At 38.6% G+C, this 15,118-nt stretch overlaps 1 protein-coding gene across 3 annotated transcripts in view; it reads right to left on the reverse strand.

Moving 5' to 3' along the window:
- Nucleotides 1–15,118, reverse strand: part of LOC149316436 (GPI-anchor transamidase-like) — a 170,913-nt gene that overhangs the window by 153,627 nt on the left and 2,168 nt on the right. For all 3 annotated transcript variants that reach the window (XM_089515469.1, XM_089515468.1, XM_089515470.1), the window contains exons 2-3: nucleotides 13,083–13,136; nucleotides 12,439–12,530 (exon numbers count right to left, since the gene is read on the reverse strand). In XM_089515469.1, coding sequence (XP_089371595.1) covers nucleotides 12,439–12,530; nucleotides 13,083–13,136 — 146 coding nt within the window. The remainder of the gene's footprint in view (nucleotides 1–12,438; nucleotides 12,531–13,082; nucleotides 13,137–15,118) is intronic.

Here is a 15,118-nt window from a genome sequence, read left to right on the forward strand (position 1 = left end):
GTAGCCATTCATTCTACACAATTACAGCACTATGTTTCCCCCCTTTAACTGCCATGGTTAATTCCTATGTTATCCTGGGATTCGTAGTTTAGGGAGCACTGGAACTCTCAGGCTGAGCATTATAAAGACCACTCCCTAAACTGTAAATCTCAGGATTCTACATGATGTTGCCATGACAGTTAAAGTGCAATCATAGTACTATAACTGTGTAGCATGAAAAGGCCACTGGCACTTCCCACTCTGGCAACTACAATGGCAACAAAAGTGAAACTTAAATACATATTTAAAATCATAACAGCACTAACCCCTGACCAATGCATCTCAAAATAAGAAAGAACAGGAAAGGAGAGCAGATCTCTCCACATTGTTAGAAGAGAAAAACAATGCTGTTAAAAATACTACATATTTTTTTCAAAATAGATCATACAGAAAACTGACCAGTAAAAATGTATTCCCAACCTATACACAAACATCCCCCCCCCCCCCGCAGCTACTGAAAGCTTCATTTTTGCTTTTGACACATCCAGCCATTACCATGATAAAAAGTAAACCAAACCAGTTCAGCTTTATTTCTCTTCATTTGATTATACTTGGGGAGCCACCCATCTATAAATGAAATTTTTACTTGTTGTCAGGTAACAGTTCATGACATGTTGACAATCTGGGATATCCTTTGACTTAAATGATGATTATTGAGAGTGTTGGGCATTGACACACCTGACAGCTTGCAGTTTTTTTACAACCCTAGTATGTTCATGATCCTCACAAAACCAGAGACACAAACTATGAAATCGGAGTGGAATTGTTCCTGAAGGATGAAATTGCTAAACATACTAGACACTTTGCATTTAGGAAAATAATTTAAAGTTGATAACCTGAATTTATCTGGCTGAAACATGTCCATGTTTGTTTTATCCTGTCATCTCCCAAAGAGTGAATATCATTATATTGGATATATTCTCAATAAATAGAAGTGACCTAATTTTATCTTGTTCTGCTTTATAACAGAAGTTTTTCAGGTGGAGGGAGAATAATGTGCACACTGGAAAGTAGGAGCACAATGCAATGTGTCAACAAGAAGCATAGGCGGTTATACATGGAACTAAAAAGCATTCTCCTAATTGCTTTTATTGTTAGATAAGACAACTTTTCTTTGATGTATTGAAGGAAACCTGCATTTATATAGAAAATCTTTTTTTTAATTTTGAAAAAAAACTTTAAATGATCCTAATAAATTATACCATTGAAGAACAGCATTGTTATTGTTTGACACCCATTCTTTTTTGATATGTTCAAAATGCATACGGAGTGGCAACTGAAAATGATTCATGGCCCAATCCCATTATCTCACAACTAGGTATTATTCCAAAGAAGAAGTCTAGCACCTCATTTTCTTCTGTTCCTAGAAATACAAAGCATATGACATGGCATCAATACTGACTGAGATACATAATTAAAAAGTGGTAGCCAATGAAATAGCATTTGGGCACAACTGAAGTTGGGGAAAGTGTAGCACAGTGACATGACAACATATATTTTCTTTATGGAATACTTTATGGGATAGTAGCAGACGAGAAAAGAGGAACATCATTACATTACTGAGTAACAGTAATCCATCTTCCTTCCATAATAGTTTTCATCTGTAGAAATTGTATGAACGAATAGGATTATGATATGCATACAGCATTTTCATCCCACTTTTCTGTATCAATATAGCCATGGTAGTAAAATAACCACAAAATTAAATTCTAATATCCCCAATTTATAGGATCTAGTCCCAGTAAATAGGCACTGTATCTCACAATTGCTATAGGAATAGTCAATAAGAGAACAGCAATAGACAATATTGGTAAATTATTTTACTGCTTAGCCAGCAAATGATCACAATCATATTACAATAGCATGTAATAATACAGGGAATTGGCACACCAAGAAATGCTGTTGTTTAACAGACATGTCCTAAACCAGGGATGAGAAACAAGTGACTCTCCAAATGTTTGTTAGTCAGCACATTCCATGGTCCCTTACCACTGGCTAGGTGTGATGGAAGTTGACATCAAAGAGCATCTAGAGGACCACATGTATCCTATCTTTAGGACAGTCTACAAAAGCAACACATGTTTTTGTACATAACAGATCATTGTGTACCTCTGGGTCAATAGTGTCAAAGAGCATGATCTGCCTCGCAACCTAGCATCATTTTCTGACGCTCTATCTATATATGGATTTGCCTCAACTCTGTGATGTTATATTCAGTTTCTTTATATATCTGTAAAACTATGGTACTAAGTCAACAGCCCCTGACAGAAACTATCTGCCTTTTCTGCCTAAGATATGGAAGATGATGTCTGAAAGAAAGAAGATTAACCAAAGCTATTAAGACTGTGAGTGCATCTACACTGTTGAAATAATGCCATTTACCACCACTTTATGTGCCATGACTTCTACAGCTCCTGGCATTTATAGTTTTGTGAGTCACCAGCACTCCTCACCAAAGAAGGCTAAAGACCTTGTAAAATTATAAATCCCAGCATTCCATAGTCTGGAACACTTAAAATCGTGTCAAAATGAATTGTTTCTACGGTGTAAATGAATCCACTGATTGGCGAGATTCAGGTCAACATGTTATTTCACACTGGTAATATTGGCTTGTACAGAGGAAGTGAATCTCCCCACCCCCGGTTAATACCTTGCATAGGGAACCAAACCGTTCCCTTCCCTACCCCCTACTATTAAAACACAACTTAACATAGGATATGGGAACGTTACTATTCATTTGACAATCAGAAACAGGATGAACAGAAGAATAGCCACCATACCATGATACCAGAAATATGTGGGTAGTTAATAAGCCTTCCTATTATCAAATGTGTTCTTTGAACACACATCCTGGTTTGTGATACAAATTTAGATATGACATTTCCATTCCTGAGTCACCAGGATCAGTAGCTTGAATGATGGAGCAAAATCACTAGGTCATATGATGTGATTTTTGCATAAACTCCAGCAACAGAAATCCTCATTTTGTAAGTACAGAATATTATTATTGTTGTTGCAGCTACTGTTGGTGTTGTTGGTGTTATCATTATCATCATCACCAGCATCACCCAACTGGCAAACAACAGACAAGGTACATATTTAATCATATTTAATCCTGGAAGTTTTCATCAGGACCTTGTACAGCCCATAATCCCAATATCCCCCTCATTATAAAGTTTACCTATGTTCTCATTAACATTGATAGATGCCTTACACTGGTTTTTTTAAACAGCAACAAACTTTGAAAAAAAGTTTCCTTTATTCTGTATCTTTGCAACAGCCTTTTCCTTTTTACGCCTTTCTTTGTATGTGACAAGAAATAGAGATTTGGTCTGAGTCCTTAACAGCATACTCCTGTGAAAGAATCTAATCACAAACTAACAGGAGTCACCCACTGAGATGAATGATGTTTGACTTCCACCAATGTCTCTACTAGCCACATTGAAGAAGTTAGACCCTTTGTTGCTTATGCTGAAGCAACAACCAGTAAGTGACCCTTCTGCCCTTGGCCAATCAAAAATATACCCCTGGCTACAGAACAGAGACTCCTACATGTTCATAATCACAATCAATAGGCTTTAATTTCAAAAGATGTGAGTGGAATACTGTTCGCTGGAAATAACATTCTTACCTTCTTCTCTCCTCTACAGGTGCCTGCCCCAAAAAAGATACAATGGAAGGAGAATGGAGCATGCAGAAGGAGAAAATGAGGGGAAATCAAAAGAAACTGGATGTCTACTTCACACATGGAAATGTGCTAGACACTGCTGGATCTACGCCACCGTCTTCATTCCCTATGTAAGGTTAGAATTTGAGCAAAATGGAACATCAAATCAAGCAGCTGCTTACTACTTCTAAGAAGACCCTTTCTATTCAGATCTCAAAAACATAAAGGCAATTAATACTATCACAGTTATTAATTCCTAAAAACTTTCCACTGCAACCTATCTTGATGTTTAGGATATTCCCTCTATCAGGACATAACCATTTAGGAAAAATAATCTACAGTATTTTCAGATTCTGAAAAACAATAACAAATTGTGACAGAGCTTTCCAGTCTGAAACATTAATCATGAAATAAACCTCCAATATGTGCATTTGCCAGAGATTTGGTATTTCCTCTTTAAAAGCATAGCCTTCACGTTATTAACCTTGCTTACTAATAGGATTCTGTGCTATGAAGCATGAAGGTGCGAAGGAAAGGGTATAATCCAGGCAAAAACTCAGGAAAACATTTTATACAGGCTTCTTTTCTATTTATAGGCTGCCAATCCATATTTTCTCACATCAATGGCAGGTTTGCAACATGTAGATTAAGAAAAGGAATCCTGCAGCTCTCCAGATGTTGTTGGACTGCAACTCCCAGCACTGCTGACCATTTGCTAGGCAAATGGGAGTTGCAGTCCTAATCTGGAGGATCTTATGATTCTCAACCCAATATAAACTAATAGTGTCTACCAATAGATACATTCACCTTATCAGTAATGACAATAAAAATGCTGGAACTTGAACAGTAGCAGCAGGTTAAAATTGCCAGATGCTGTTTTCTCCAATAGTGCTCTATATAGTTTAACTACACCAGGAGTAGCTAAGTGTATCAGTTATGGTAGCTAGTCCTGATGGAGCAATCTACAGAGCCCTCACATACCCTTTTATGATTTATTAATCCAACTGTGTTCGCCTGCAGGGATATGAAACAGGATCTGGCTTTAGACGGCAGTACTTTTTGTAGGTAATAATTTAGCAAATCATGGAAATGGATCTAAACACAGTGGAGAGCTACTGCTTCCTTTGTCTTTGGAGGCCTCAAACATAGTAGCTGCTATCTGAGAAGGGGCCTGTTAACTGGAGGTAATGAAGATAATGAAGATACTTCCATTATATACAAAATTTTGATCCAGGTAGAATGCACTACACTTACAAACCTATATACACTGGATAGGTGAAGCTACATAGCCTGGTGCCTTTTCACATGACTATTTATACCACTATGATTCCATTTTAACTGTCATGATTACACCCTATGAAATCATGGTATTTGCAATTTAGGGAGGGGTGCTTATAATTCTCTGACAGAGAGCTCTAGTGCCTCACCAAACTATACAGTAAGCTCTTGGTATCCACTGGGGTTTGGTTCCAGGGCTCTCCTTGGATACCAAAATCCATGGATGTTCATGTTCCATTATATACAAAAGTATGAGGAAACAGTGTCCCTTATATAAAATGGCAAAATCAAGGTTTGGTTTTTGAATTTTTAAATATATATATATACATATACATATACATATATATATATATATATATATATATTTCAAGCCATTGATGGTTGAATCTGTGGATGTAATCTTGGCAGTTAAAGTGGTTCCAGAGATATGGGCAAGGACCACATTGCTAGCTCACTTGATATTTCTTGGACTATCATCTCTTTAACGTTCGCATTTTGGACAATACCCTGGTATTCTAGTCTAAGCTTCATAATAATTAATAAATGTCCATTTACAGGGACAGTTCCAATTAATCCAGATTTTAAAACAGGTCAATATACGGCTTTACTACCTAATCCAATTACTTGTTTCAGCCTCACATAACATGTAATTGGGTTCTTTCCTCAAAGCTTGGCAGCTTCGTTTATATTATTTTAAATATTTTATCCCATCACTTGGCCTCAAAGGCAGCTCCCAAGACACTTTACAAATGAGATGCAACATAAAATCAGGAATCTGCTGCTAAAAGAGCAGTAAAAATCAATGCTCAGCCAAACAAATGAAAGGCTTTTTTGAAATTGGAACACCTTCATAGCATTCCTTTAATCCTGCAGAGCACATCCTTTCTGGCAAGATATTCCACAGTGGAAAGGTATGTGTGTCAACACATGCACGAATGTGCACACATCTGAGCATGCAACAAGGGTCTCTGTCACCACTAGCAGAAATCAAGCAGCGTGTAGCTCTCCAGACACTGGACTGCATCTTACTAGCAGAGCAAATGATGAGGAATAATGGCAGCTGAAGTCAAACAACATATGGAGGCCCTGAGTTTTCCAATACAAATAATGAGAAAGTGGAGCTGAGCTCTGTGGACACTCTTATTATGAGAATCAATTCTTGGCTTGCATATTCTTTTCCTACCACTCAGAAAGGAACATGAGGAACTGAGGCCCTTCTTGCTCTGTGTTTTTGCCTCCAGTATCAATTTTGAACCATCTCCTTTCAGTTGAACAGCACCACAAGCTATAGCACTATAGCAGGTAAGCTAAATAAATATGAGGATAGTTGGCCCTTTGTATCAAGTTCCATAATTTGGAGATCATCACATTCATGTTGTTAAATGGGAGCAGCATGAATGCTGAAATCTGCATACTGGCCTTGCTGCCATTTACTAATATGGGGCATGGTTATCCATGTCTTTCTCGTTTATTTTGGGGGGGGGGGGGAGGTCTCAGAACCAAACCCCCACAGATCCAAAGGACCAACTGTATAAATTCAATGGTGTCATGGCATCAATATTGTACCACACATCAGATAACAATCAAGCAGACTACATTTCTACTCAAAGAGCATGTCAAGCAAAGCTGGGAAACTTTCAGATGTTGTTCAACTCCAATTTCCAGTAGCCCTGTTCAACCTGATCTAGGGTTACCAAGTCAGCAGCATCCCATTTCTTGTAAATTCAGAAACAAAACCTGAGACTGGGAGCAGTCCCTGTAATGTTACAAGGTTGAGGCATCAAAAGATTGAGAGGATTTGTGGTAATCTGTGGAAATGGGCACAAGGGATAATAATCCAAAATTGCAATGTTGGCATTGTACTTCTTCACTTGGTCCAAATGGCAAAAGCAACCAAGCACAAACACCCACCCACTGTCTTTTCAGTCCTCCACCTTTTTTGTTATAAAACGCATGCCTGTTATGAATAGGAAAAAGGCTTTAAAGGCATTTCACACAATAAAATCAAACTTTATTCTCCTCCAGATCCTCTTGCTCTATATTTGTCTTCTCATCTGAAGACTCAGAGGAGTACAGCAAATCCCTTATCAAACCAGTAACCTGAGACTGACAACACTAACCTAGACAATAAAAAGAGCTGGAAGTAACTGAAAGGGCATTAACAGAGATTTGGGTGGCATGGATATTTATGGTACAATAAATGTAGGTTTCAATGATCATTATGTGAAATGTGCCCCACTGAGAATATGGAATAGATACAAACTCAGGCTGTACCTGAAAATTACTTTACGGATCTTAACACAAAAAGCTTTTTATAGAAGAGAAACAACGGGCAAAGAAAATTGGTTAAGGTACCAAGATATGTTGGGAAATTGCCAATGAGAATATGCAATTAAAACTAATAAGGAGTTGCTTGCAAAGGGATTGCCAGAGTAGTTGTACAGAATACATAAAGAAGTTCTAAATATGCATGGATGAGCTCTTGGAAGAAGTGTACAATAAGTTTTTAGAGAGAGGTATGATTATATTATATGTGTGTATAACCACTGAAGAGCAAAGACATACAACTGAACACTAAAGTCAGAATTGTCCAGGCCATTGTATTCCCAATTACCATGTACAGATGAGACTATTTTCCTATTGTGACAGCCCCATGGGTTTTGTCATCCCACCGCTGCCACCAAATTCTCAAGAGCACTTTTACTGTTTCTACTGTGGCAGCCCAAAGGAGTTTCTCTATTCCCTCGCTGCCACCATTTTGTTACAGACCCTTTTAACAATTTCTCTAGACTTTGTTTTAAAATGCTTTATATTAGTAGTGTGGATATATGCTCAAACTGCAAAGCTTCTGTTAAAATGAACATAGAACTTTATTTATAAGATGACTTAAACAATATTTCACTAGTAGATGATGGATTAGACAATTGTTACTTCATATAATGGTGTTACTTGTTTCATTTTTTGACTTTCCTTTCTTACTCTTTATTTGTTTTAGTTACAGTTCCTCTTACTCCACTCTCCTCAGAGAACAATGGTTGCTGTTGCTCAGGACTCACACACTGTCCTTCTTTTGGTTTTTTTCCTTAAAACTCTATTAATAAACCAGCCCCTCTGGCTATATTTATCCCTCAGGATATTTCTCTACATTAACTCCCACACTTGGAGTTCTTTATGGGTTTTAAGTCCCTCACTTCTGGACTTTAACCCCGTTCCTCTCTGGAACCTTCACTAAAATTGTCCCTCTCTGGACTTAACTGAAACCCTATGTGACTTTCAACTGCCACTAAGTGACTATTTTTATCAGCTTTTCTAAAGCAGACGCGGGTTAATTATAGCCATATCCTTGGGATTTAATTTTATATGACATGATATTTTAGAAGTTTGCCTGTGAATGTTCATTTCTGTAAAAAGGATGCTAGGAAAGGATAAAAATACCTAAGATCACTTTATAGCTCCTTCTTCATTGAACAAACAGAATTTCCCCAGGAAACACCTTTTTAACCTCATTCAAAGAAAGCACCGTAATTCTAGGTCGAGACCTGAACATACAAAACTAGTGAGCCAAATATAGACTTGATTATAGCCTCAGATCACTTTTCAAGGAATACAAAACCCCAGTTATCAAGTGGGCCAAGGTCACTGTGACTGTCCTTACATCTATTTTTTTTAACATATACAAGACTCTAAAGATAAGTTAAACCTTTAATATATAAGGTTAAGCAGATAATGGTGAGCTACATGGAAGAATACCAAATGGGAGACAACTACAAGGAGGATCACAAGCTCCATAAAAACAGTCAGGTTGCTAAACAGCTCAAGTTGTTGGATAATATAAAACAGCTGGAAATTCATTGTAAGTAATCTGGAACACCTAGAACTTCACTTAAATTGAATGAAAAAAAAGAGCAGAATTCCAATCTTTCGTTACATAAAAAACAGCAATAGGAATACAATATAAAATTGTATGGATTTGGTAATATAAATGGAAAATGGTTAGCAAATTATATTTGGTAGAATGAGAATTAGTAATCATATAATGATCAATAATAACTTGGGGTAAAGGTCTGTTAATTAAATTAGAATATTGACAATTTTTTAAAAAAGAAAAGAAAAGCTAGCTATCCTACAAATTACTTAAATGAGCTCTATATCTCAAACAAGCCAGATCTCTCCCTAAAAGCCAAATGACGCAACTGAGGCTGTGTTATTCTGGCCACATCATGCGAAGTCATGACTCACTTGAAAATAAAATAATGCCAGGAAAAGTGGAGGGCAGTAGAAAGACAGGAAGACCACACACCAATTGCCGGATTCAATTAGGGAGATCATGGGTACGAATCTACAAGACTTAAGTAAGGCAGTGGAGGATGGGTGGTGGTGGTTGGAATAGCCATGTCTTGCAGTTAAAAACAACAAAGCATGGATACATTTTATATAGGATATTCCAAATAAACAGTCAAAGAAGAATCTGTTTGAGATGAAGGAATTTGCTGCTATTCTGACAGGCAAGAAGTCTGGACATCAGGCTCATCTAACATTCTGTGCTGCTGCAATGGCGCATAGAAATGTAACACTGGAAAAGGAGAATGGCATTGACCACTACCTGTTTTCCAGAAATAGAACTAAGGATTTAATGGCTGGTAAGCCAGCAGTCTCAAAATAAAAGATTGTAAACGATTTATCCACAGGACACAGATAACTGCCTGCCACAAATATAAAGGAATAAAATGGGTGATTTAATAAAGAATACATTTAGTAAAATGTCTCCCCAGGCTAGATGCAAGGATACCATGCCCACATTACACAGAAAGAACAATGCAACTCAGCAAGTGGAGTCAAATCCAAAGGGGGGGGGGGGAGGCCATTCTTGCATCCATCTACTTAAGAAAATTAATAGTTTGACCACTTGCCTGGTTGCCACTGGTGACCAAGAATTCTGTACAAATCAAATAGGTGAGTGAGTGGGCAGGAGAAGAAGAATCAGAGCAATCTGTCCTTCTTTTGCCAGATGCTTAGCTCCCATGCTGGCTGCAGAGGAAATAGGGCTGTGGGCTGGCAAAGGAGGAGAAGAGCACTCCGTTTAGCTTTCCCATCCCACCACACTACTATCCTGCAATTATTGTTATTATTATTATTATTTTTATTAGCCAGCTTTTTACTTGTAAGAGGAGCTGATATGTGAACATAAGAGGGAAGCAAAATTTTGCAGGCTATTCATTAGTAGAGTAGAGCTACACAAAGGAAATACTTTCATCCAGAATCATAACACGTAGTTCTACAATCCTTTAGCTGTACTGTTCCTACACTTTTTAAAAGAAGCATTTATTTTAAAAATGCAGTACATCTGTCTTATTTCAGAGTTTTAAAAAATACACCTGATGCTAATTTATCCTACATGAGTGCCATTTGTGTAGAATAAGTTGCCTATATGAGAGCTGCTCATTTGAGAGAGGTCTTACTTGATTTGGCACATGTTTCCAATGATACAACTAGGGCTGGATCTCAGGGTGGAAATAAAGGGCTCTATGGTGGGTTGTTGTTGCTGTGTGCCTTCAAGTCATGTCTGATTTATAGCAAACCTTTTATGGGGCTTTCTTGGCAAGATGGTTCAGAGAGAGTTTGCCATTGCTGCCTCTGAGACTGAGAGAGTGCAACTTGTCCAAGGCTACTGTGTCGGTTTCCATGGCCAATCGGAGATTTGACCTCTGGTGCCACAGAGTCACAGGCCACTGTTCATACAACTACATCACACTGATTCCTACCTAGGGCAAGAGGACCCCACAAATTATCACCAAAAGTTGATTGCAGATAATGGGGGCAGTAACAATCAGCACTCACGTCTACATCTATGCCAGCAAGAACATGTCAGAGCTAACACTCCTTGCTCCCATATCCTTTCTTCTTAGACAGGGGAGAAGTATCTGGCAAATACAGTATGCAGTTACAATGTCCATTTTATTACTTTTGTTTTTGAAACACCTTCAACATAAAATTGTGATTATTCACAAGTATTTTAGCATCAGAGGAATGACAGCACCAAATTCCATTTTGTTCCTGATGTCATGAAGATTTATTATGATGTTTATCTTCAAGTTGTTCCCAACTTATGGCGACCCTAGGGTAAACCTATTACAGAGTTTTCTTGGCAAGATAACTTTAGAGGACATTTGACATTGCCTTTTCTAAGGCTAAGAGAGTGTGATTTGCCCAAGGTCACCCTTGTATGTTCAGCCTTCATGCTCAGCAGTCACCCTTGCATGTTCAGCCCAGGAGATGAGGGAAAATACAGTCAGAACATCCTTTAAAAAACAGTAAATGAGCAGACACGTACACAGCAACTGTACGAACTTCACCACGGTAATGAAGAGAATCAATGAATTCATGATGATGATGATGATGATGATTTTTTTGGCTCCAACAAACTTTCTTGTGCTGATCACAGCCAATGTTTTGGAGCACAAGATCTACGTTCAATAGTTATTCCCAACTCGATTACACCTACTGAATAAATGGAACTAGGAGTACCTCTGCTCTGTAGTTTGACATCACTTTAACTGCCATGGCTCCATCCTACAGAATCCTGGGATTTGTAGTTTTGTGAGGCACCACCACTCTTTGACAGAGAAGGCTAAAATCACGGAAAACTGCAAACGTCAGGATGGAGCTACAGCACTTAAGTGGTGTCAAAATGCATTATTTCTACACTGTGGATGTACTCCTAATGCATGTTTCCGCTAATTTAATGTGCCTACTTTTTGTTGTTATATGTCTTCAAGTCAACTCTGTTATGGTGACAGTATCATATGGCTTTCTTAGCAAGATTTATACAGAGTCATCTTTCTGAAAGACTAGGAAAGTGTCACTTATCCAATGTCACGCAGTGGGCTCCCACAGTTGAGCTGGGATGCAAACTCCAAGAGTCCTAGTTCAACACTCGTACTACAGCATACAGTGTGCCCGCATCATACACTGTTTCCAGCATACATGCACCCTGGAAGAATAGGGCGCGCGACTTTTATGTGGGGGGTCTGGAACGGATCCCCCGCGTAAGAGAAGGCCCACCTGTACTACGTGCTACAGCATGATGGCTCACAGTCATTACAGTACTGTAGGTTTAATTGAGTTTAAATGCAGAAATACATGTGCTCACAGTATTCATTCTTTCTTTTAGGGTTATGATTTTGCTTTTGTTTTGTTTCTGGTTTTAGCTTGAATATATCTAATATAACAGGAATGTAAAGCATAGAGTAGCAATGGTGGCTCAGAAGGGTAGAAAATATTAGTTGTTTACCTCACAATTGATTTCATACACATGACTGTCCAAAGGAAGCCCCCGTAAGATGATTAGGTACGAGATCTAAAATTGCTTAGCTTTGCCACTGCAAGTTCATCCTGAGGAGCTGACAGATTACAAGTGCTTAACTTAGTACTTTATATCAAGGGTCAACTCTTACCTATCAGGAATTCCCAGTCTCTTGACACTCCTGTAAACTGAAAGAGTATTGGCCACATGCCGGTAGTTAAACCAGAATCGTGATGTGCATACCTAAAAGAATTAAGAAAAATGTAAGAAAAAACAGCCCACAAGTGCTACAAGGGTGTACAGCAAAGAAATGTTCAAGCAGGCAGATTTCTTTGAACTTTCAATAAATGCTTCTTATGATTAAGGAGCAAGCTTTATTTTACAGAGAAGAACAGCTTTTTCCTTCAGTAGAGTAAATGCCTGCTGTAAAGATGTCAAAATTCTCTGATTTATCTGAAAATTTTCAACATATACATACAGACAACAATAAAATAACATGTACAGCATCACTAGATTTTGGTCTCTATTAATATTCAGAATGATTTTTTCTGATTAGATTTATTCTTTTTAATACACTCTTTGTAATGTGTTACTTAAAACTGTTCACAATGCTCTGCTCCAATGTAGATCCAACTGTTGGGATCCAATCCAATCTGTCCCATCCAATGAAAGTTAAAAGCAATTAATGTACTGTGGGACAAGTAATATTTCCTTCTTGTGGCAGCTATTTGTGCACCTCAACCTTAGGAAAGTGGTATTTTGGCAAGGGCATAGAAAGAAAATTTAGAAACTTACCAGAACCGCCCAGTTGTTAGTATGCCCACTTCTGAAAAATTGTTCTGCCTGCTCCTGAAAGGAAAATGTATAAAATAACTGCAGGGAAAAACAAACAAGCAAAAATACTGTTGCTCACCAGAATTGCATTCAGAGGGATTTACGGTATGCTGTGGTAGTTTGTCATTACAGTCAGTTTCATGAAGGCTCTAAGATATCTATTGCCCAAAGCGAGGAGAGGCAGCTATGTGTTTACTGGGAAGATTGGAAGGGAAAATGCAACTATGTTCAGATGTTTATAAAATCCTTGGAAGGGATTTCAGAGAAGTGTTTTCTCCTGGGTTGTGGATGCCGTGGCAATCTACTGCATGCTTCACTGCTGTGGATAGTTAATTCTAAAGCTTCTTGACATTATATCTTGCTAAGCAGGGAGGGGGGGAATACAGTCGCTTTAAGTGCTTCTTATTTTGTGGTGTAGTGGTTTGAGCGTTGGACTGCGACCTTGAGACCAGAGTTCGAATCCCGGCTCGGCCATGGAGGCCCGCTGGGTGACCTTGGACGGGTTGCATGCTTTCAGCCTCAGGGGATGGTGGTGGCGAATCCCTTCTGGAGAGACATGCAGGGAAAACCCCATGATGGGGTTGCCGTGGGTTGGAAACAACTTGGAGGACCCGACAACAACATCATGCAGAGAAAAGCATTGCAGAAAAGACTCCCTTCTCATCAGAAAGTACAGTATATGAATGTACAGATGTCTGCACATAGTGCATTACGTTAGGTTTTGTTCATGTATTTGATTTATTTGCCTATGTAAATTGTTTCTTTTATGTATTTGTTTATCTAATTTGTAAACTGCCTTGACCCTTGGAAAGGCGGTATATAAATAAATATGAAGATGATGATGATGATGATGAAGAAGAATTTTTGAGTGCTGGCGCTCATTCTGATAGTTCCCAAAGACATATTCACAAGCAGAATCCAAAGATATAGGTATTGATCCATATAAACACGCCAATCCTAACAGTATTAATCAACACCAGGAACAGGTCTATTGTAAAGTTAATAGGTCTTAATTGCCTATTCAAGAGAAGCCATCCCAAAATAGTTTTCATACAGTAAATACAGTGGGCCCTCCCCATATGCAGGGGATCCATTGCGGACCACCCCTGCCCATTTGTTTTAATGGGCAGCGCTTGGAGGCACACAACTTGGAGGCACACAACACAAACAATTACACAGCATTTTACCTAGGAAACGAAAATCTATGAAGAAATGGCATGACATTAATAGTGAAGAGAGATGCAGCAAAAGCTGTTGGGGTGGCCGTGCCCAAGGGCATCCTATGCCCTCCATTGCCAGGACTGGATGTGGCGGGAGGGAGAAGGCGAAAAGGGGATAAGGGAGACCCCCCTCCCCAAAAAGACCATATTCCTGGCTCTGCAAGTGGCTGTATAGGTCATGCAGATGAGACCTTATTTTGCGGGTTCATATCCATCACATTTGTGTTCTAACCTTTCAGCGATGTTGTAAAAAATGCCCACTGTACTTATTATTTCTGAGTAAGGATGTGAAGGCCCATGGAAAAAAACTATTTGTGCCCATGTTTTGACCTGACGCATGCTAAAATTAAATATTCCATTAATCCCTTTATTGGACCAACCAAAATGCACAAAATACTGATGCAAGCCAGCGTGGTATAGTGCTGAGTGTTGGATTCTGGGGACTAGGGTTCAAATCCTGGTTCATCCATGGAAACCCACATGGAAACCTTGGGCAAATCACACTCTCTCAGCTTCAAAGAATGGCAATAGCAAAACTCCTAAGAAACTTGCCAAGAAAAACCCATGATATGTTCGCCTTAGGGTCACAGTGGGTCGACTTGAAGGCACCCATCAACAAACAACAATATAGGTATCACTGTTCGGGCCAAATGTCCTCACTACAAAGGAGGACAAGGCACTGCCAAAGTGTCGGACATTCGAGAAAAATGGGAAGACATGACCCAATAAAAGCTAAAAACACTAATATAAATATAAATTCATGCTTCTTAGCCATGG

The sequence above is a fragment of the Sceloporus occidentalis genome, unplaced genomic scaffold (genome assembly GCF_023333645.1).
Source record: "Sceloporus occidentalis isolate IW3139 unplaced genomic scaffold, rSceOcc1.0.p SCAF_3, whole genome shotgun sequence".
Lineage (NCBI taxonomy): Eukaryota > Metazoa > Chordata > Lepidosauria > Squamata > Phrynosomatidae > Sceloporus > Sceloporus occidentalis.